Source organism: Phoenix dactylifera, chromosome 11 (genome assembly GCF_051530095.1).
Source record: "Phoenix dactylifera cultivar Ajwa chromosome 11, Ajwa_hap1_PhDact_Kaust_v1.1, whole genome shotgun sequence".
Taxonomy (NCBI): domain Eukaryota; kingdom Viridiplantae; phylum Streptophyta; class Magnoliopsida; order Arecales; family Arecaceae; genus Phoenix; species Phoenix dactylifera.
This window is the reverse complement of record NC_143200.1, coordinates 19,227,272-19,249,710: the sequence shown is the minus strand read 5'-3', so window position 1 is coordinate 19,249,710 and position 22,439 is coordinate 19,227,272. Positions and strand designations below refer to the sequence as shown.

The 22,439-nt window shown below is 38.7% G+C and overlaps 1 protein-coding gene across 6 annotated transcripts; it reads right to left on the bottom strand.

Annotated features, from left to right (window-relative positions):
- Positions 1-2,587: 2,587 nt before the first annotated feature.
- On the bottom strand, positions 2,588-21,792 carry LOC120108766 (WW domain-containing protein). Of its 6 annotated transcripts, none has more exons than XR_015971241.1 (11): positions 21,489-21,740; positions 17,625-17,980; positions 17,251-17,375; positions 14,906-15,726; positions 13,456-14,777; positions 11,493-11,572; positions 11,277-11,372; positions 11,111-11,184; positions 9,999-10,134; positions 9,263-9,509; positions 2,588-9,163 (listed from the first exon to the last, which is right to left on the bottom strand). XR_015971241.1 is itself a non-coding variant. In XM_039122478.2 (10 exons), the coding sequence occupies exons 3-10, from the start codon at positions 17,260-17,262 to the stop codon at positions 9,426-9,428; spliced, it is 2,625 nt and encodes an 874-aa protein (XP_038978406.1). In that variant the 5' UTR covers positions 17,263-17,375; positions 17,621-17,980; positions 21,489-21,792; the 3' UTR covers positions 9,212-9,425. The 6 variants fall into 6 exon arrangements, 4 of the variants coding, with proteins under 4 accessions (XP_038978406.1, XP_038978405.1, XP_038978403.2 ...); XR_015971240.1 differs by having other exon boundaries at positions 17,888-17,980; XM_039122478.2 differs by lacking the exon at positions 2,588-9,163 and having other exon boundaries at positions 9,212-9,509; positions 17,621-17,980; positions 21,489-21,792.
- Between the last annotated feature and the right edge of the window lie 647 nt (positions 21,793-22,439).

The following is a 22,439-nucleotide window of genomic DNA, read 5'->3' as shown; positions in this document are numbered from 1 at the left end:
CATTTTAGGTCATCTCCGTCGAGTTTTCTTCCATCTTTCTTGTCCTTCCCCTGTGTTTAGGTCAAAAATGCCTAGAAGAGACCTCTCTCTGCGAGCGGCGCCGAGCGACGGTCAAAGGCTCGGAACGAACCCGCGAGGCCACCACCTCCGGTTCCTTCCCCGCCTAGGCCGGTTCCCTCGCGTCCGTGCGCCGGAAGGGCAGTCTCCACCGGGAGGAAAGTCGACTTTGACTTTCTCTCCCAGGAAGGAATCACCCTAGGGCATCGTCTCAGGGCTCAAGGGTTAGAGTTATTCTGTTCCTTAGACCTTCCTATTTACCCGGGGTTAGTTAGGGAATTCTATGGGACTGTAGCCCGAGGTAGTGGTGGAATCCAGGGAACCGTAGCGGGTGTCTCTGTATTCATCTCGGAGGACCTCATTGCTCAAGTCCTCCATCTCTCCCGAGAAGGGATCTTTTCCAGTCACCCCCTTGATAGGACTGAGGCCCTTACGGCAGTATTAGAGAGACCCCCTCAGTCCCCTATAGAGGAAGTGTTTGCAAATCAGCTTTCAGCTGAAATGTGGCTCCTCCTCAGTATCATTTCTAGGACTCTCTTTCCAAAAACTGGCCGATTCGACTTTATCTCTAAGAGGGACCTAGCCTTGATGTTCCATATACTCCAGGACACTCCTATCAACTTTCCTAAACTCATCTACAAATATATCTGTGAACCCCTAGATAAGCCTAGGTTGAGTCTCCCTTACGGTATGCTATTCACTCTCATTTTTAGGAAGTTAGAGGTCCCTATTCTTGAGGGGGAACCCTCTCGCTCACTGCGTCACACAGATCGCATGGGTGAGGGGACTCTCCATCGTATGGGCTTTCATAGAGTTGAGGGAGTCTGGGTACAGAGACCATCCACTTCCACACCATCTGACCCTACCACTCACCACTCCCCTAGCCCTGACCATGACCAGGAGCACTATACAGATCTTCCCACCTATCCTTCTACCTCTGGTCCTACCCATACTGAGCCCTCCACCTCCACTGCCCCACCTTCTCAGCAGCAGCCCTTGGAGGTTAGGATATCTTCTGAGCAGCTCCGAGAGTTGAGGCAGCAGATAGTGGGAGAGCTGAGGGATGATCTGCTGAGGGAGCTACGAGGTCCTCAGACTGCTTCCTCCACCGAGATAGTCCCCTCCTTGGCAACTGTGTCCAAAATGGTTGCAGACCTGAAGGAGGAAATCTACAACATAAGGAGCCTAGTTCAAGCTCAATACTGGAACATTAGCGATGTGAAGGATGACACAAGGAAGATGCGAGACAGCATCAGAATTGAGCTAGGTAGCCAGAGTCAGGGAGCAGAGAGACTAGCAAATGCCTTGATCTCCAAGCTTGACACCCTCCAAGAAAGTGTGACCCAGCTCACCATGATACAGTCTAGTGCCACCTCGGAGATCATCGAGCAGCTAGGGAACGTCTCTGAGAGGATAAACTTAGTCATGCAAATGAATAGACTGAAAACGGGAGCCACATCCTCCACTACAAAGAAAAATTAGTGTATTTTTATCTGTTTTTATGATGTACAGTCCCTTGAGGACTCTTTTGATATGTAATCACACTTGTACTCAAATTTGAATTTAATACAATGAGTAGAAATTTTCTTTCAAAATTGTGCATTCTTGAGTTCTAATACTTTTTTCTATGTATTGTGCCCTTTTTGCTATGATGACAAAAAGGGGGAGAAAATATGTGAATTGAAATGTAAAGGAAATCACTAAAAAGAACAACCTTAAAGCAAAATGTAAATATGAATTGAAATGTAAAGGAAATCACTAAAAAGAACAACCTTAAAGCAAAATGTAATTTGTTCTTAGTGGATTCGATACCTCGAGGCTCATTATCTCTCTATTGGGGCTCCTCAAGAAGTAATTTCCAGAATCTATTCAAGGAATATTCGGAGATTAGTTGAATCATACTCAAGAACAAATTGTCAGATCTTCCCTCTGAAAGTAAGAATTTAAGATCAAAAGCTTCAAGACATTAAAAGAAAATTCAGAGAACCCAAACAAAATTGAATGCATATGTTGAGGGGGAGAATCTGAAATATTAAGAAAGCAAATTCATTAAACGTATAAGCCAAACAATTGATTGCATGATATGAAGGCTTATATAATTCCAAATGAAAGGGGGAGCTTTAATTTCAGGTTTTACTATTTCAAACCTTTCAATTTTGGATAAATTAAATGACTAGACATTTGAATTCATTTCTAAACTCTATTATAAATCTCCTATTGGTTGAGCAATTCACTTTACAAATACTCAATGTTTTGTCATCATCAAAAAGAGGGAGATTGTGGAGTGATTGATTATATCCCTATTTGATTTTGATGAGCTCAAAGCATTTGAGTATATCTTATGTTATACTAATGAATTCAATCTAGTGTTTCAGGCAAATATTTGTGAATTTATGTTTAAGTATCTCTAGCTTTGGTTCAATATATTTTGGTTAAGTAAGGAACTCAGTTTGAACCAAAGTCTGAAGCTCGAGTCGACTCCAGAAGATTACGAGTCGACTCCAAGTGTTTCAGAAGTTCTGGCACATGCTCGAGTCGACTCCGGTACACTACGAGTCGACTCCGACTGAGAACTGACAGAAGAACAGAAAGTTGATTTTCAGACCCTGTCAGCGAGTCGACTTCAGAAGGTTTCGAGTCGACTCCAATGGTTTCCGAGTCGACTCTCGACGTTTCCGAGTCGACTCCTAAGGTTAACAGAAGAAAGACAGAACGATGTATTTCAGACCATGCAACCGAGTCGACTCCAGAAGGTTACGAGTCAACTCCGAAGTTTGGCGAGTCGACTCCTAGTTACGTCCGAGTCGACTCTCAGAGGAAAGCAAGACTAAAAGTCAGAGAACCAACTTCGGGCTCTGAGAGCCGAGTCGACTCCAAGACGATCCGAGTCGACTCCGAGGCAGTTCAATTCCAAAGACAGAGGATCAGTTTTTGGGCTCTGAGAGCCGAGTCGACTCCAAGATGATCCGAGTCGACTCGAGAAAGAATTGCAGAAAAATAGATCTTTGGAACCCTGAGAACGAGTTGTCTCCAAAGGGCCGAGTCATCTCCGAATATTGGCGAGTCGACTCCAGGTTTGGCCGAGTCGACTCCAGAACGGGACAGCACTTTAATTCAAATCCTGACCAGTGGGCGAGTCGTCTCCAGTAAAGCATGAGTCGACTCCAGCAACAGCCGAATCGACTCCAGATCGAGCGAGTCGACTCCGACCCCAACGGATACATTGTCAGGAGTTACAGAATGTGCAGAACGGCTACAATTTGGTGTCTAACGGCTAGTTTTCAATGGGGACTGCTTAAATAGTCAGAATGAACAGTAGTAGACACTAAGAGAGCTATTCCATTCAAACAAAAAGGGATTTCCACCTACCAAAGGCTCTCAAGGGTAAATACAAGAGAAAGAAGAAAGAAGTGCATTGAACTCCATCCAACAAACTCTTTCCTTCGCATTCAAGTCTCTCCTTCTGACATCAAATTGTTAGCGCATTTAAAGAGGAGACTCCCCTTCTTCCTCTTCCAAATTCTGTTTGAAGGCTTCTAACTCTTCTCTTTTCATATTGTTTAATATTTGCTTATTAAGAAGCTTTCCTTGTAACTTTTCCCAAACTGTTTTCTCACTTGATTCAATCAGGGGATTGAATCAAGGGTTTTAAGGTTTGTTGGTGAGCCGAAGTTAAAACCAACGGTGTAAGGGTTCGATTGTGATCCCGGAAAAACAATCGGGTGGTTTTAGTCGGTGAGCCTGTGAAAACCGACCGAGTTCGTTGTGATATCGTAAAACAACAAGTTGGGTTGTGAACTTGTAAAACAACTGGCTGTAATCCGAGGGATTATAGTGAACTCCCAAGTGAAGCTTGGAGAGTGGACGTAGGAGCAAGGGTTAGCTCCGAACCACTATAAATTGGTTCGTGTTTGTATTGGTTGCTGTATTCTCTCTCTCTCCTCATTCACTTCATCTAGTAACTTAACTAATTTGCTTGCGATAGATTTAGTTAATTACTAATCATAGTTTTTAATTGATCGAAAATTAATCAAAACTCAATTTACCCCCCCTCTTGGGTTGTCTTCTTGGGCAACACCTTCTTACCTCACCTAAGGCTTGTAATGGTTCTAAAATAGAATCAGATAACCTTAACCATCAAGCCTTGTCTTAATATTTTTAGGGTTGACTTTGTACGTGTTAAAAGCTATCCCTACTGTTATTACAAACTTTTCTAAATCCTTTATCGAAAACTCTGTCTATGTTAGATTAAAATTTTTCCCCTTCCCCAGACAGGTGCACATTAGAGCACCAATTCTTATCAGGGTCTTTTCATATTTGTTGAAGTCCAGAACAATCTCTCATAGTGTTCCCCAATTTGTCAATTGGTGCACCTCTCGCACCTCCTTCGATGTAGTCATCCACAACTGCATCCACCATCTTTGTTTGTTTGAACCCTCCTTGTTGTCCAACATGGAGTGCCAATTTGTTCTCTTGTGAGATTTACCCCAAGTTGTCATGGTATGCATCTGTATTGTTCTATAAGTTACCCAGGCTATCATGATATGCATATGTCGCATAGCAACCCAGAGACACTTCACCATGTCATCCACTCTATGCTGATTCCATTTAATATTGTTTTCATCAAATTCATCATTCTTTTATATGATAGATCAACGAGAATGTAGCTGACCTATTCTAGGTCATTCTAGGAGTGTATAACTGTCAAAAGTGAGTAACTGTTCCTCAAAACTATTATAGTCCGAACACTCATAAGGTTGGGTCGACACCTGCCTCCCCACAAACTTGACTTGCAAGCTTCCCCACCAAAATCTCACAAAGTACCTTTTGTCCATGATTTTGTAACGTTGATATTGTCACTCCCTTATTTTAAATTTTGAACTAACATATAACATGGTGACCGGAAAAATGAGAAAAAGTTTATTCCTTGTTGAATAAATATTAATTTTTGTAAGAAAAGAAAATAGATATTAGTGTTAATTAAATGGTCGAGATAAAGAATTTCGTTTTAATATGTGGTATGTAACGAAGTGGGTAAGTGGTAGAGATGAGATTCTGGAGCAGGTAGCATTCTCTAGATAGAATTCAGTTGACCAAATTCAAGTGATCTAGTCTCTCTGTTTTCAGAGCAGAGCCGTATTATAGCATTTGATGGTACAACCTTCTATCTTTACTTTATGTCACAACATTGATCTCTCAGAAAACCCATTTCATTGATGTCTAATCTAGTGGCATGGCAGATGAAGTTGTATCTTTGCATGGTATGATGCACAGTCAATCTTGTTATTAATGGGTTTCGTTAATGCTGCTTACTGATATGCTTGATGTATTGAATGATCATCTATTTCTTTTCCTGTTTGCAGAAGAACTAGTTTTGAGCTAACCTTTTTCTTATTCTAGACATGCTAAACACTATCTATGCCATATAAAATATATTTACTGTCAGTTGAAACTCGAAAGATTTGATTTTTGTTTGCTTAATTGCTTTATCCCTTTATGTAGAGAATATCTAGTTTTATTAAATCATGGTTGCAAGATGGAATTTGAACTGATTTAATGTTTTTTTTTAATGCAGTTCTTTAGGGTTACTAACTTACTATAGAAGGTTTAATAGCAGCTGAATTTAAACAATAATTATTCTTAGTGGAGAAAGATTGGTTTTCCTACAGATTTTTGAAATGCTTGTGCCTCAAATAATTTCTGTAGCAACATCAATGACAAGGAATGTAACTTGTGGTTTATACATACTGAACAATAAAATTGTCATGATGATAAGCTCATGGATGCAAACCAAATGAAGCAGTGATAATTTATCCTTATCAGGCAACTGTAGTTCATATAATGGTCTTTCGGTGCAGAGTGCTTTCTCACTGAATTTCATTCTTAAAGAATATTTCCAGTTTGTTTGCTAATACATTGCAGTTTATGGGCAACCAGTAAGTTTTTATGGTTTCCTAAAAGTGGAAGACAAATACGAGCACTTGTTTTATTTTATTTAATTTTTCCCTTTGTTATCATAGTTTTACTTTAAGAAGAGGCCTTCGCACATCTGTTAGGTTTGCCGGGCCAGCTCAGCCTTTGATCTAAAAAGCTAAAACTCTATGTCAATCCTTTTCCCGTCAAGACAAACTTTTTTGCAGATCCTTTACCATTTGTGCTTATCCAAGAGAAGATGTTTGGAAATGGCACTTGTGCCATAATCTGTTGATCTACAGGTTTTTGGACCCTTCCCTGGATTTGAAACCCATATTGATGCCTCCCTCTCTTGTCCAAGCTGGATACGCTCAACCCATCACTTTTTATCTTTCAATGCTACCATACCTCAACTTCCTCCAATATACAGTATGTACATCAAATAATTTTTTTAAATGAATTGATAACAATCACAAAATGCAGCGCCTCTTTGCAGATTGTACAAATGGTGTCTCTTTTTCTACTCATTGAGATACTGCATTGTTTATAAATAAGCAAATATGCTACTTCCTGTATTGACTCTGACAGTTTATCAGCTGATGCTGGAAAAATATATTTGGCAGATTGTAATATCCAACTGTTTGGTTCTTGTATCAGATAATTCAATGAACTTCTACTTATTTAAGTTGTCAAAATAGTATAAGCGTATAATGCTATTCAACAAAATACGAACATATGAATATTATCCTCTGCCGTGATTTAGAGCTTCTTGTGCATTTTGAACAGGTGCTGCGGAATGACCTGAGGTGGGAACAGCTGGTGGATCTGAACTTCTCCAACTTATGTGAGATACATAACTTGGGGAAGTGGAACTGGCGGTCAACCACATCAAATTCGTATGTAGTTGAAAGTCATGCTAATGTTTTTCTGTAATTGAGTATTTTAGGTTACGTTGCTGTGAGCGGTGATGCTCTGAATGTCAACTGTACTCTTGCAATCAAGGGAATTTACTTGGGGCGGTTGAAACTCTGGCAGCTACAGCACTGACCGCTGTATCATCAACTGCAAAACTGATGCTGCAAAGATCTCCATTGTTAAGTTAGCTATCAAGGAAAATGCAAGACAGCACGTACTTTCAATTCAGAAATTGAAGCCATGGCATACCAACAGAGTGGTTATGCTTTTAGTTGAGGATAATCTGCAGAGTTGAAGCTTAGATTAGGTAATAAATATTAAGTAGCTACTCTTAATCAAGATGGTGTTTCATCTGTTTAGTTCTCATTTCCTGGGATTTAAAGATTGGATATGGTGTGCATGTTGAGGGTAGTTTTTGAATTGTACCGTTATTCCACATTCATTTACAAAGTTTGAGGCAGAGAAGAGATACGGTCAGAAATGCAGTTATGTGTGAATTGGTTTTGTAGATTTCAAAACAAATTTTTAATCCTTTGTGGTTTCCAAACTGTCAACGTGCACATTTTTTTTTTAAAAGAAAAGAAAAGAAAAGAAAAGAAAAGAGAAAATGATAATTTTTCTGAATGAGTTCACATCCAATCTCTATACTGGCAATCAATGGTATGGGAAAAGTGCAGTCTTTGTCAAATAGTAGGAATTATCCATTGTAGCTTATTTCTGTTAAGGAAAATCCTGCATTCTTATTGAAACCCAGCACCATTGCTCGAGGTGTGCGCCTGGCCCTATACAATACCAGCATCCGGATCTTCAGATAAGAGGAGCTTCCCCAAGATTAGCATTTGATCGTCAAGATTCCTTGCACTCATCCACTCCTTCCTGTTCGATTCTGCCTTTCAAAGACTGAACTGAAAGTCTGGCATCCAGAAGAACCAATAAAATCTTCCCGAGAGACTCCATGAGGAATCAATGCGAGTATTCTAAACAACATGGCATCTCTTGTGGCAATGCCTAACCCATTTAACCCTTTTAACTTGATTTAATCCATTGTAAACTGGGTTAGATTTAACTGTTTAATAAATTGATTAGGTTAGGTCAGAATTGTTTACCTGTTTAATAGATAGGTTTGGTTCCAGATTTTTGGCTTATCCTTTATCCGACCTGAACGGATTGGTATTGCCTAATATCATGCTCAACCATTTCAGAACTGAGCCTTTGGTTGCAGATGCAGGCCCCCAAGCCACCAGTGTCAAGAACAATTGCTGGGCCTAGGGATGACAAGGCTGTTGATCTACGAACATGACGCAGTTGGGGTCTCCATTCAGGGATATGACCAGGGACTTGGTGATTCACACTGTTTATCTAAGATTCTACGGGGATGTTTGGATGGCAAATATACTGTGAGAGCGCACTTATAAAGAAAGGGATGCTTGAATGGTAAATAACTGGATTAAATGAGACATTTTTCTGAAAAAGGAGTATATAAAGAATAAGATATGCTGATAGTTATCCAACGCACTAAGAGACGGGTGGAGTATTTGACAAAAACCTGGTTCCTGATGCAGATCAGTATAATACAAAAAGAATTTGTATATAAAAAATTTATTTCAATGATTCACAAATATACTTAAAATTTCCTTACTATGTTTAAGATACATCCAAATCATATTATTTTGGTATATATAGATAAATGTTGACGTAAAATAACGTTAATTTAGGGGACGACATTTTCACATCCTAACTTAGACAAAAAAAATCCAAAATCTGCATCGTGATATATGACCCCAAATTCAAACCCGAAGAAAGCAAACAAATCAGCCAACAGTCCCCAACAACCTAAGAAATTATATAAGCTTTAAGCTTTCAATACTATAAAATGCAGCTAAAAGAATTTCTTAAAAAAAAAAAGTAGTGCGCCTTTATGAAAGAGGAATACAGACTCTCAGTTAAATTCAAATGTCAAGATCCAAGAAATTTGATTAATAATTCTAACTGCTTGTAAGTTAATATAATCACAACTATTTGCATAAGCCGACCATATGTGGTGCGAAAACAGAGTCAGGGGAATCAAGTGAACTCCATCAAAAGTGTATAGGTTGACAGAGCAAGTGTAATGAACAATTTCCTAAAGATCCTACCTGTGAAAGCCCAGATCCCCTCAAAGTCACAGTAAAACTAGAGAGGGTCAGTTCTCCACCTCCAGCCATCCATGCATTGCAGAAGTGCTGGTGCTTAAGCAGGCCATTGATAAAATGACCCGGGCAGCGATAAAATGACCAGTCTCCAACATGAAAGAAAATAATATAAGAAAAACACATGAACAAAAGCATAAAACAATCAGAACATTAGTATGGATAAATATGGAGAAAAAAAAAATTACTTGCCAACCAGCAAGGAGAGAACACGAGGGACGTGACTCAGATTTGTATTACAAAGAGGCAGCTCGTGAAACACAATTCTCTCGACAAAAAACTTCTCTGAGTGCCACCATACATGGAGTGAGAACATCAAAGATTGAAAACTAATTGTTAAGAAATGGTTTTTCATCTTGTTGGCCGAGACCAGGTTGTCTCTGAGGTGATGCTATTTCCATAGTAGACTTCCTTTGTTGATTCGTCCCAATAAGCCTGGAGATAAACAAAGCATTAGGAACAAGCTCAAATGTACTTCCTCCAATAAAAAGAGAAAAAAAGGGAAATACAGCAAAAGAAAGTCTTTTTCTTTTTCAATTGCAAACATGCCACCTTTTTACAAATTTAGACTCAAGACATTAGACAATAACCAAGATTTAAAACATCTCTTTATAAGTAGTTTATAATAGATGGAATCATGTTGAAAACTCTAGTATTTCTATGTACTACACTTGATCTTAAACAAAAGCCAAGAGAAGGTTTTTATTATGTACAAAAAGTGAAAAAATCACAACTAGATACACCCATCAGTATAATAGTTGCATCATTTTTCAAGCAAGTTTTTTTCATTAAAAAAAAGAGATAAAGAAAAAGAATAACAAAAAAACATGCATCCGGTCACTCAAATTGGATTTCTTAAGAAGCATTGCAATGAAAATTTGGATGCCCCTACTTAGGAAAAATAAACGTAGATGTGCTGCAAACCTGCCATCCAGAAGGGAGATCTTTGGAGAGTTGTACTAGATCAGGCTGCTTTTTCTCATTCTCAACTCCCTGTTCCCTTGGTGCTTCACCTGCTTCAGCTTTTGCTTCTGCTCTCCTGCGTTTTACTCGTTCACGCCTGTGCAATCCATATGCAATCAAATTATTGTGTTTGTTCCACCTTCCGTAACCTTAAGATGAAACACGAAATGATGCACACTCACCAAGTCCAAATAGACAAGATGAACTAAAGCAGATGTAGAATCTCAATGAGGCAATTTGGCATTTCCCATGTAGTTTAACTTCTTTTAAGTTCAAAGGATGTTAGAATTAAAGTAATTATTGACAATGAATCTAGGAAATGGCTAGCAGATACTCTAGGAACGTATACATGAAACATAACAAAGACACCCTATCAGTGAAGTAGGATGCTACCGCTATCCAACGACCGTATTAAACAAGAACCTCACATCAAACTAAAAGCAAAATTTCTAGATATATGGCTGTATCCCTCATGCATCTCTGTTTATATCATGGTCGGCCTAGACATCATGCCCACTTTCTTTTATAGAAAATAACCCACTACCAATAGAGATATGCACGAAACACTAACCATTCATTCATAAATCAAAGCATCACATGCATTTCTAGTGTCTGGTCCAAGGATTTAGCTAGTGTACCACATTAGCCCATACCACATGGTATGTACCATGCAGAACATATAAAGGCAAAGTACCAAGCTACACACCACTGCATCACGTGTACAGCACTACAGCTCCATGCCAGTCCATGCTGGCAAAAGGCCACTGTGCCCCTGCACATGACTGGCACAGCATGGTGTGATACAATTCCATAGTCAAGTATGCTAGTTCTCACTGGCATGGGAATGATAATGGTGTTTTAGTTTTTGGTATGACAGACCCACATGCAAGCACACATGCGCACATGCACTCATTCAACAGTATTTTCATCAATATATATATCAGTATTGTTATCAGATACACACTGTCAACAGTAACTTCATCAAATGAAAAAAAAATTCTTAGCATTATTATAAGATATAACCGCTAAATCATATATGAAGGTTTGAACTTTGGGTCCCGAAGAAAACATACCAGTCACCACCCAAAGGAACAAAATTAGCATTATCTTGAGCTCCTCCACTTGCAATCTGATGCGTACGCCATTCCTGCATTTGCGAAAAAGTAAACATTAGAAGGAGAGAAAAAGGGCCAGCAACAAATTATACAACAAATAAACAGAAAATGCATTCATAAATACCTCAATTTCCTTCTGACGCTTTTTTTCTACTATCTCATAAGCATTTTCAGGTTCCTCATCCTCATCCCCATGCAATTCCTCTTTTGCAGCCTTCCACTGATCAAATGAAAATACCACTTAGACAATTGTTCAGGTGCAGCCAAGCGCACACGCACACACATGCAGTGTATAAGTAATGGTTTCAGCACAAAGAAGCACATAAGATGCGAAACATACCTTATCCACCAAACTGGAAACTTTCTTGTTGGACCTCAAAGTTGGAGCAACTGCAACTGTACGCTTCTTGCTACGTGCAACTGGTATAAGAGGTAGGAGAATAGAACATCATTTAGCAAAGAAATAATGGAATATGGTACCAGAAGAAAAACACTAGTAGAAGCAGGGCATATGCATGCACACATGCATGTACAAACACCCGCATATACAAATGCAACCAGGCACACATGCAAGCACAGCCACCCACCCATACATGGGTGAGTGCAACTGTGGTAACAATCTCTCTTATATGTGGACAATTCATAACTCTCAAATGCTCCTATACCTAATAGCCTGAGAAACCTTTTTTCTGTGACACACTTAATGGCTCTCTTTTTTTCTCTCCTTTATATTTTTCCCATTCTCTCACCTTGGGATTGATGGAGAATGGAGTTCCTCCCATGAATATGGTTCCTCACACAGTCTTCTACATTCGCTCTTCCATTGCCCCATTACGTGATACCCAATCATTTTTTCCGCATAAAGTTATAGTGGCATTTGACCTTTATCACACGCAATATCTTGGAATTCTTCCATCTCAAATGACAGCCTCAGGAATTAAGTACCAGTGTCTTGCCTATCCATGTGTAGTACTCCTCTCTCAAACATCCAACACAAATCCATGCATTCCTGTTGCATCTAATTTAATCCTTATATTCCAACTTTCTATCTCAGGACCATTGCAGCCTTCTTACCCTCCCTATTCCACCCCGTTCTTTCTTTCATTCAATTCCTATCCTAATCAACTCCTCACAAATGAAGCACCCTCCTGAGTACCATAATGAGGTATAAATGCTCTCTCCTAATCAGGCTCACCAACCCTTCTCTCTCCAACCATTACTCATTCTATCTGTGTATAATTCGTTCATAAAGGTGAAATTAGAACTTTCTAGCGGACATTTATATGGAATAAGATATCAAGATATTTTAATGGTTTATACCAGCTGTTAAAAAAATGAGTGATGAAAGCATGATAACAACACTTTCTGATGAGATCAATATTTATAAAGTATACGAGAGTCAAGCATGTGCAATGAACGTGTGAGGTTGCATCGACAGTTGTGATCCCCAATCTAACTTTTCTCTCTTATTCATGTAATTTCATATACACTCCCAATTTTGAGAGGTACAGTGCTATTGTTTCTCTCCCTTAGGCCCTATTTGGTCCTAAGATAATGCCAAATAAAATGAAATACTGCTTTTCCCACAAAACAGCAATCTATTCTCTTTAAAACAAATCAGTAAGAGCAAAAAGGCCCTTAAGAAAGAAAAAAAAAATCTACTAACTCGTACGACTTACCAGAGATAAATCAATTCAGGAAAAGAATTAGAATACATTATTTCAGTTTATCCCTCCATTTTCTTCAAAACTTTACAATCATTCCACTTGGATAACACTCTTTCCAACCCAAAGAAAGCCTTGGAGTGACAACTGAACTGAGAGGGCCATTTTTATTTAGGATGGAAATAGTTATATCAGTTTGGAAACAGCCTCATAAATGAACGGACTCCAATTCATATTAACAGTACAATATATTTATACAGATTTTAGTATGAGACTACAACATTTTCTAAACAGCAAAACAACTAAAAAATGGCAATTATGACTGTTATATAATGTTATTCAGTTGTCATAACATATAATAGCATTCATTATATTATTGAGCTGCCACATATATATTGTAACATAATGGATAATTTATGGATTGTAAATTTTTACAATAAAACCACTCTTTTAATGTTTTTTTTGCACGATGTCTTAAATCAGAGTTCCTTTTCTTATTTAATCAAAGATGCATTTTGAATGTTAACATTGAAAAACCATATATAACTTTTCACTGCACGTAAAAGCATAAGCATGTGTGCCATATTTAGTGTCTGCATGCATACATATGCATGTAAAAAATTTCCTAGGGACTCTGACCTTTGGATTGGTTCTTTTGGGAAGCTGAAGATGGTGCAGCAGAGGCACTTCCATTCCCCAAAGCAGTTCCAGCAGCTTGGACCGTGGACGCAATGGAATCTGCTTGCACACTGGCTGTCTCAGTCTCGTTGGTAACTGCAGACATATCAGATGTAGGCTTCACCTGGGGCAAGGATGTCCTCTCAGAAACCATGGCAGACCCAACAGATCTTGTATAATCTGATGCGGTAACGGCACTATGATAACTGACAGGTGCAGATTCAACATAAAACCCAGATCCTGTGCTACTGACTACAGGTGCATGAGGAACAACACCACTTGAAAGGTCATAGTATGCTATAGGTTCAGCAGGATTAACATCAGCAGCCATTTCAGGAAAAGCACTTGCAATGGCTGGTTCATAATAAGATGGTGGCTGAAGTTGAGCAACATGAGATCCATCAGCTTGTGCATAATAATTAGCATTTGTAATTTCACTCGCCACAGGGGCATAATACTCGTATGTTGGAAGAGTGTATGCCAAGTTATACTGATCCTGGTAAGGAGAAAGGGTATTATCATAAGCTGGAGGACATGGTGCAGGTGCAGGTGGTTCTTCAGGTGGAGGTGGAGGAACTGGTTCACTGTCAGGAGGCGGGGGAGGAATCCACTCTTCATCTGGAGGAGGTGGAATGCTAGAATCATCTAATGGAACAGAAGGGCACTCCAATGCTAATGAATTTGATTGAATTATCTGTTTTGTTGGAGCAGGACATTCTGCACTTGATCCAGCCTCAGCAACTGTCTGGCCTGCGACAGTTTCATCATCAACCTCCATTTCCACATCCATGTCCACATCTTCAGCATGTAAATCGACTTTGGGCAGCAAAATCTCTGCTGACTTCTCACTTCCCATACCCTGGCTGACAGAACCAGAAGAAAGCCCTATAATCCTGACATTTTCAGTCTCGAGTATGCAGTTGCTGGCTTCACTCTGTACCTTCACCACATCATTGCTAAAAGAAGGGCAATTATTTTCAGCATCACCAGATGCGCTGTTCCTTTCAACCACATCAGATCCTGTTTCTATGTGATGTGGCACCGAATGTTCTTCCTTCCAGGAAGGAGTTTGCTCAGCCTCAACTTGGCTGTCATGTTTAGATTGAAGAAGACAAGAAGACTCCCCTTCGACAATAGCAGATTCAAGTAATTTAAGCCGTGTTTCTGTATGCCACCAGAATGGAAGCAGAGATGATCCATACGATGATAGTGCTTTACAATCAGATACTCTGATCTCAATCTCCTTTGCAATCCACTGTAGTCCTCCAACACATCTCTGGGACCTAAAACCACAATACCTTTCAGATATAAGAACATGCACCATAATTTCGGAAAGATGTGTTCAAAAAAGAAAAACTGGAAAAAATAAAGATGCAGAAAGAAACTAGAACGAAGCAAAAACAGTAAATACCCATCTAATGCCTTCAATCTCTGCAATAAATTTTCACCATATTTCACAAGCCGAACAGAATGAACATCCACTGTTTCATAGCATCCGGTAGGTCTTGTCAAAAGCTTATCTTCAACACTCGGCAAAGGACATTCTTCCCCTGCGTTAGTCGTATGCTCCGAAAGGAGGAGACTTGATTGTTGCAATGAACCAAAAGCAGACAGTGCAGATGATTCCTCACAAGATATACCAACTAAAGCAGTGTTATAATGTGCTAAACCTTGATTTACATCATAAGCTGCATGTACAATCTCTCCGTTTACTCCCATCTCCACACTTCCGTAGGTTTCCATGCTTCTGGAGATTGAATCACCACTGCCATGACCATCAGCAACCAAAACATTTGAATATGATGCCAATTGGGTGTCAGAATGAGTATGAGCAGGCACACTGTAATCTACTTTTTCATCAACTGCCAAAGACACATTTTCCTCGCTGCACGTTCCTGCTAAAGCCAATTCCTTAGGTATCTCCCATGAGGTTTCCCCTGTCACAGTATTCCAGTAATAACATTGATTGCTCTGCTCATGCATTACAACCTTCCAACCACCAGTCATATCACCGATAATTTGCATTCCAGAAGCATCAGGAACAGTTTTAGCTACGGAATCAGATTCACTGTACTGAGTAGCCACAATAGTATTCTTACATTCATTTGCATCATGGCCATCCACATTCTTGAGGGTATCCAATTGATCTGAGTCTTGTTTAACATCACCAGAAGTAGAGGCTTTCTCATTATTATTTCCTGTATTCCCACCTGCATGCGCACTTTCTTGAACCTGTCAAAATCAATATTTTATGATTACTGGGCAGATGAAGAGGTCCCAATGAAAAAACCTACATATGATAGATTTGGCAGAACAAATAAATCACAGCTGACAGTTATTGCCACAAAATGTAAGCATGCTTACGACTCATTAACTGAAAAATGAGCCTAACGAGAAAATCTGGATGGGCCATGAAAAGATACCAAAAGAAAACGCAAGATACATGAACAAACAAGCCATAGTAGGGCACTAAATGGTCCAAAACAGCTGTCTCATGGCAACACCACAGGAAAACAACCAAAGGATTAATGAAATACTTTTGTCACATAGCAAAGGTAGGGGCCAGAGATCCAAGCAAAGACATCATAAAACATCAAACAGTTGGAAACAGAAACTGGGTGCTCTAGAAATTTTTTTGTTGCTGAACTAAACAATCTGTTATTACCTGTAACCAGATATAAAGTAATGCTTGAAGAAAAAAAATGTGTTCTATACTAAAAGAATGTCAAATTTATGAACAACATTTCTTTCCTTGCGATTCTTGATGGCACAAAATTTTTATGACCTATACACCCTAGTTGATATATGCCTGACAGAGGCTGGATAAATGCAGGTTGCAGGGAAATGGATACTGACCAAAATCCAAAAAAGAAATATCTAAGTGAACCTGCTCATTATTCTAAATTAACACTTGATTATGTAAATTACTGATTTTAATTGTATAGAAATGTAAAGGATAAAATGCCACACTAATACTGTCTTTCAAGTATTATATTCTCTGAACATGCATAGCGTGCCGGCCGCAAATCCATAAAACAGCTCTTCATATATAATCGCCAACAGACCAGACTACATGCCCCTGCTAATGTTCAATACTAACCAAGAAAAAAGGACAGCATTTAAAAAAGCTCAGACTCCCTAAGCTAAAATTGCTCAATTGTTCCTATTGAATAAAACACTATATAAAGATCATGTATGACAAAAGGAGCTTTATTTTAAGGACCACTTTCACCATGTCATAATTTGTAGGATAAAATAAATAATAACCATTCAACTGGTAAAACAGATTTCCATGGTTAAGCAATGAGCACTGGCCTCGCAGTTGGATATGATGCATAAAATGCGCCTTCCATTCTTCTTTTTTTTTAATGCAGCTAGATGAGAACTTAAGTTGAAGCTTGATAAGTCTATAACACTCAATATACAAGCTTATTAGTGTTCTCAAAATTGGATTCTTAATTATGACAGCATTACATCCAAGATTTCTTTAAAATGTAAAGAGATATCATCAGGTATTATCATGTTTTAGAAGCAATATAATGACAGCACATTACACATGGTGTCTAAAATGGCTTTCCACAGCAATATGCTGTATTTATTAGGTTGCCTGCACAAGCAACAAAAAGAAACATGTAATTTTTATGTATAAGCTTAAGGACAATAATAAGGTACATGATTTCAACAGTTTCTATCAAAGCTCTCTCAAGTAGAATCCATATTGCAGAAGGCAAAAGAAAAATTCAAGCTAGCAATCACCTGGTCATCCATATTAACTGAAGAACTTTCTTCAACAGCATGCTTTAGCTGTTCACTTACTTCCTTATCCAACTCGTCATCGCTATACTGTCCAAGTAACAATAAGGGATTCTCCTGTTTCTGACCTGAGGAAACGAATTCACTTGTAAAATATCTCAAAAACCAATAAAGGCTGCTCAGAGCAACCACTTTAGGTACAACAAAGAAATAGACAAAATTTCCAGTTCAGTAATAGTCAAATATAAAGGAATATAAGCTTTATAAGCCTTTAATTCTCTGTTAAGTGAATACAGAATTTATCACAGTCACCTGGCAATCATAAACAAAAATCATGTCAGGAGGTAGAAACCAAATAAAGCTAGAGACATACGAACCGAGAAGGCAATATTTTCCTCCTGAAATCTCCACGCCTAGATGATGCCAAAAGATAATAACAGGTCGGAAGTCATTCAATTTTCTCAATGGCAGCCTGATCTGAAATGATTACTGAATGTTCCTCAGACCTCAGCCACCCTACATAACCAGACACTCGGTGCATACAACAAGCTTGTACAACATTTCGAAAATTCCACCAAAAATATGCTTTGCAGGCATATCTTCTCTACATAGCCCTTTCAAAGAAACTGATGAAACCCACCTGAAGGAGATGGTGAAGTCGGGACCCCAGCTTGGTGGTCCTTATCTAGTTCCCCTCCTACTTCATCATGTAAAGAACTGCCCACCATCTCTCCTATAATTAAAAGAGAATAAGTGTCACTACAGCATAAACAGAAACTTGCTGATTTACCAAGTGTACAAGATGCCATAACAAAAAATGGCCAAACAACTCATATGTTAGCTTAAAAGCAAAATTTAGCTGTGAAGTGTACAAAGTTAGCTTTTTTCTTTTTGTTTTTTTTTGGCAATTAACTTTTTTTTTTTGTTTTTAGAAGCGCCTCTCATAGGCTGAATAGAGCCCAAGCTAACGTACCTAAGGACTTGAACCATAAGGTACTAATTAAAGTCACAACCACAACCATCAAGCTTTGTCCCTACTACTTTGGGTCGGCTATATCAAGTACTAATTGAAGCCAATACAATATAAATGCAAAAACATGCGCAGGTACCAAAACTATCAAAACATGTCCAAATTATCTTGCTGAGCTGTTGAAACCTGATAATGCCCAGGTGACTCTATGCAATGACCGAGCACATATCCCAAGCAACAGCCCAGCCGATGGAGATTTAGTACAAAAGCATTCAATCATTCTCTAGTCCACTTTACATTAATCATTCTTTAGTCCACTTTACATTAATCATTCTTCAGTCCACTTTACATTAATCATTCTTCAGTCCGCTTCTTCATTTATGCTATCCAAAATTTGTACTATTTCAATAAATTAACATTTAAGCATGGCTTCATGAATATGCAGTAAAAGTAAATAATCAAAAACACTTTCAAGATATATTGTACTTTGAACATATGTACCAAACTCGTACTAAAAGAATATTAGTAAGATAGAATATTATTGTTTTAATAAGTGGTAGAAATTGCTGAGATTCCTCGATCATCCATCTTGTTGGAGGCCAGAGCTAGGATCTAAGGTTTTGAATGGAAGACCCTTTGCAGTTAAATTTTTTGACACTTTAAGTTTTCCCCTTGTTAATACAATGTGAAACTTCTTTCCAATTTGATATATCATGCTCTCTTCATAGCATCCATGTATTATTTATAATTAGAAACTACAAGAACAAACATTTGTATATATATATGTGTGTGTGTGTGTGTGTGTTATAGATATGTACATACATATATAAATGTATAACCTTACTTTACTCATGGCTAGCTTTCCCGTGGCGAGTTAGTCCAATGCTATTTAGCTCTGAGGGAGGGAATGATTGGACAAATCATGTTTTCGCCTTTTTCCCTGTTAGGGAGATTTCATTTAATAGGTGCCTAGCACTCTTAGCAATTGAATCAATAGTTATATTTACATATAAATGTATACATACATAATAATATGTGCTTAAATATATCATATGCATGACCCCAAATCTATAAAAACCTATGTTTATAGGGTTCGAGATAGATAGATAGATACATACATACATGCATACGTTGAAAGACTATAGATACATACATGCATGCATGCATCCGTGCATTTATAATTGCATTCCTAGACATATAAATTTACACGTACTGTTTCTAATTAACATGAAAAGGAAGGGTGCCAGTGAATTCCTATTTTCAACTGAGAATATTGATAAATAACTTCCTATTTTTTTTACATGCACCTCTTTTTGCATACATAAATACATGTGTATGAAGATATGATGATCTAGTGATAGTTTGTCCAGAAAGCATGAGGTATATCAATCGTCAGGTGACTACACATAACAACAGTCTCCTGATGAACTAACTCCAACATTATTGCAAGCTTGATATTTTAGTAGCTACAAACTTCAGCCAAAATATTTTATCTTCTTTGCATACTTTCCTGATCTCACTATCAGCCTTGTCACATAAGCGCTTCTTCACCCTAGATTATTTTAAAAGATCAACTTTCACAAGTATTCACCTGATGTTGTTCTCACTTCCACTGATTTGGGGAACCAAGTAAGATTTGTTGTACCAATACCAGGATCCTACCAATTGACCCGCGATACAATACGATACAGTCCATACTGTGACGTTCCGGGGTGTACCAACACAAGAAGAGCCAGAGAGGGAGGGGAGAGAGAGAAGGAGAGAGAGGAAGACGAGGAGAGAGAGAGAAGCCGAGAGAGAGCGAGATCTCGTTGGTGGTTGGAGTTGCCCCTATTTCATTTTGCAACAGGGAGACCTAAATTTTTTTTTCTTTTTGAGATTTCCAAACTGAAGTCCGCAATTGATTTTCCAACTTTACTTAGCGAAGTCTCTCTCGCTCTCTCTCGGCCACTCTCTCTCTCTCTCTTCCTCCCTCTCCCTCCCTCCCTCCCTCCCTCCCTCTCTCTCTTTCTTTTCCTCTCTCTCCTTCTCCCTCGTTGATTTGTCGAACTGAGGCAAAACCATGCTGGTTTGCCCTCGGTACAGTTTAGTAATGCCCTTAACCGGACGGTTCAGGGTGGTGCAGAGAACCTTCAACCATGCTTTAACCCAAGTATGTGATTCCTTTTTTTTCTCCTTTTTTCCCTTGAGGTACATTGCATTTATAGGCATGTTAATATGAATGGGTGATCGTACGGGTCCTATATCCAGATATAGGTCAGAATGCATATATGCATCATATGCTGTTGAATTGGACCAAATTTCTTCCACCTCATCAAGTAATGGTTTCCAAGTGTTGCCATGACATGCATGGAGTAAGCATGCTAGCAATTAAAGGAATCTTCTGAATTTTGGAGTATAGACATTACAATCACGGTTCGCGCGCACAGAGAATCCCAAGCTTCCAGAAAAGAAGCAATAGCCAAAATCTAACAATGTATGCCAATAATTAGAGGATTCCATGCAATTAAGCTAGGTCCCATGCAGCTCAATTCTCATATGATCATAGCTGAACCATTTCCCTGTCGAATCAGGTATCAGAGAGAGGGGGGGTAAGGATTCCCAAACAAGCAACTCTATTATTCGCTGTGTTACTGAGTTCAAAATCACCGATTTCAAACTACTAGAGTGGATAAGCTTTGTTTGATAAAATGAGTCTATAACAAAGTGGGAACCACTTGTTATTTTGGATGTCGAGAAAAGAAAAAAAGAAAAGTTCTAATTTTCTTTTCAAATTATTCTATTTTTTCCCAATCTCGTGTCGAAATTTTTGTCGAACCATCGCACGAGAAAATTATGAGGCTAAATACCTCAGGCAGATAAACAACAGAAAAGAAACTTTTCGCGATGCTGATTCATATAAGTTTCCGAAGCCAGGAAACCTTTATATTTTTTCAAAAGGATTAAAAGAAAGATTGTTTAAATGGAGGAGATGAGAGTCGTGAGAGAGAGAAACGAAAAAAGAAAAAAAAAGGTTAATTGGATGAAAAAGAAAAATCCCTCTTTTTTTGAGATACAGAGATAAGCGTCGACAAAAATATCGATCTCGTAAAATCAATTAGCAACTAAAAATTTAACCAAAATCCAGATTTTCCAGAAAATCGACGTCTAGAATCCCACCAGGAGAATAAGAACAAAGGGAAGCCCCGAAACCCTGGAAAAAAAGGCCCCCGGGGGGCGGTAGGGGGCAAAGATACGACAACAGAAAGAGGGAAGGGTAATTGGAGAATACCAGAGGGTTCCGCGCAGAGATCGAGCTTTACCCTCCGACTCGCAGCCATCATAGCCGCAAGGCGGCGCTCCTTCCTCTTTCCCATCGATCCCAATAACGAGCTCTCTCGAGGCCGAGAAAGATGCTACGAAATCCAATTCCAGTCGAACTAGGGTTTTTTAGGGGGAGGGGGGAAGAAGCCAAGATGAGGTGGGAAGCGCGGAGAGAGCCGAAAACGCGAGATACCCCCTTGGTCCGCCCTGGGCCTGGGGCAAAAAGCATATGAACCCGGGCCGGCCCTCCCTCCCACCCTACGTATGCGCGTGCATCGCACGTGAATGGTGAAGGGGGACAAGAAGCATGCGAACCCCGGCCGGCTCTCCTTCCCGACGCGGGTTCCCAATAGGGTTATCGCGAACCGCAACCGATCCGGACTCTAACCAGATCCGACCCGGGCCGGTAAGCGCATGGACTAAGCAAGGGTCCAAAGGCAGATCCGAGGATGTTTCTCGTTTTGGAGATTTGGGGCTATCCCCAATCCTAATCCAACAGAATTGGATATATATCTTAACTTTATATATATATATATATATATATAGATTTTTTTTATTTTGCATGAATACTTTTCTAAAATCAAAATTTACATGAACGCCATTCCAAATTTATATTTGCATGTATAACTTTGTAAAATACTTGTTTTGCTATTCTATCCTCTCTTTTTTATCCTTTTTTTTTTTTTGCATATATAGTCACTCTATCTAACAACGTTAAAAAAATAACGATTTTAAAATAAAATAATTAAAATATCTTTAATAGGTAAATATGCAAAAGGAATATTTATAAGGCGATCGCGATGGAAAACTAAAAAATAATTTTAAAATTTTATTTTATTTTAAATTAAAAATAAATATGTTTTTTATTAATGGTGTTAGAAAATTCGTTATATTTATAAAAAACAGTATTTTATAAAAG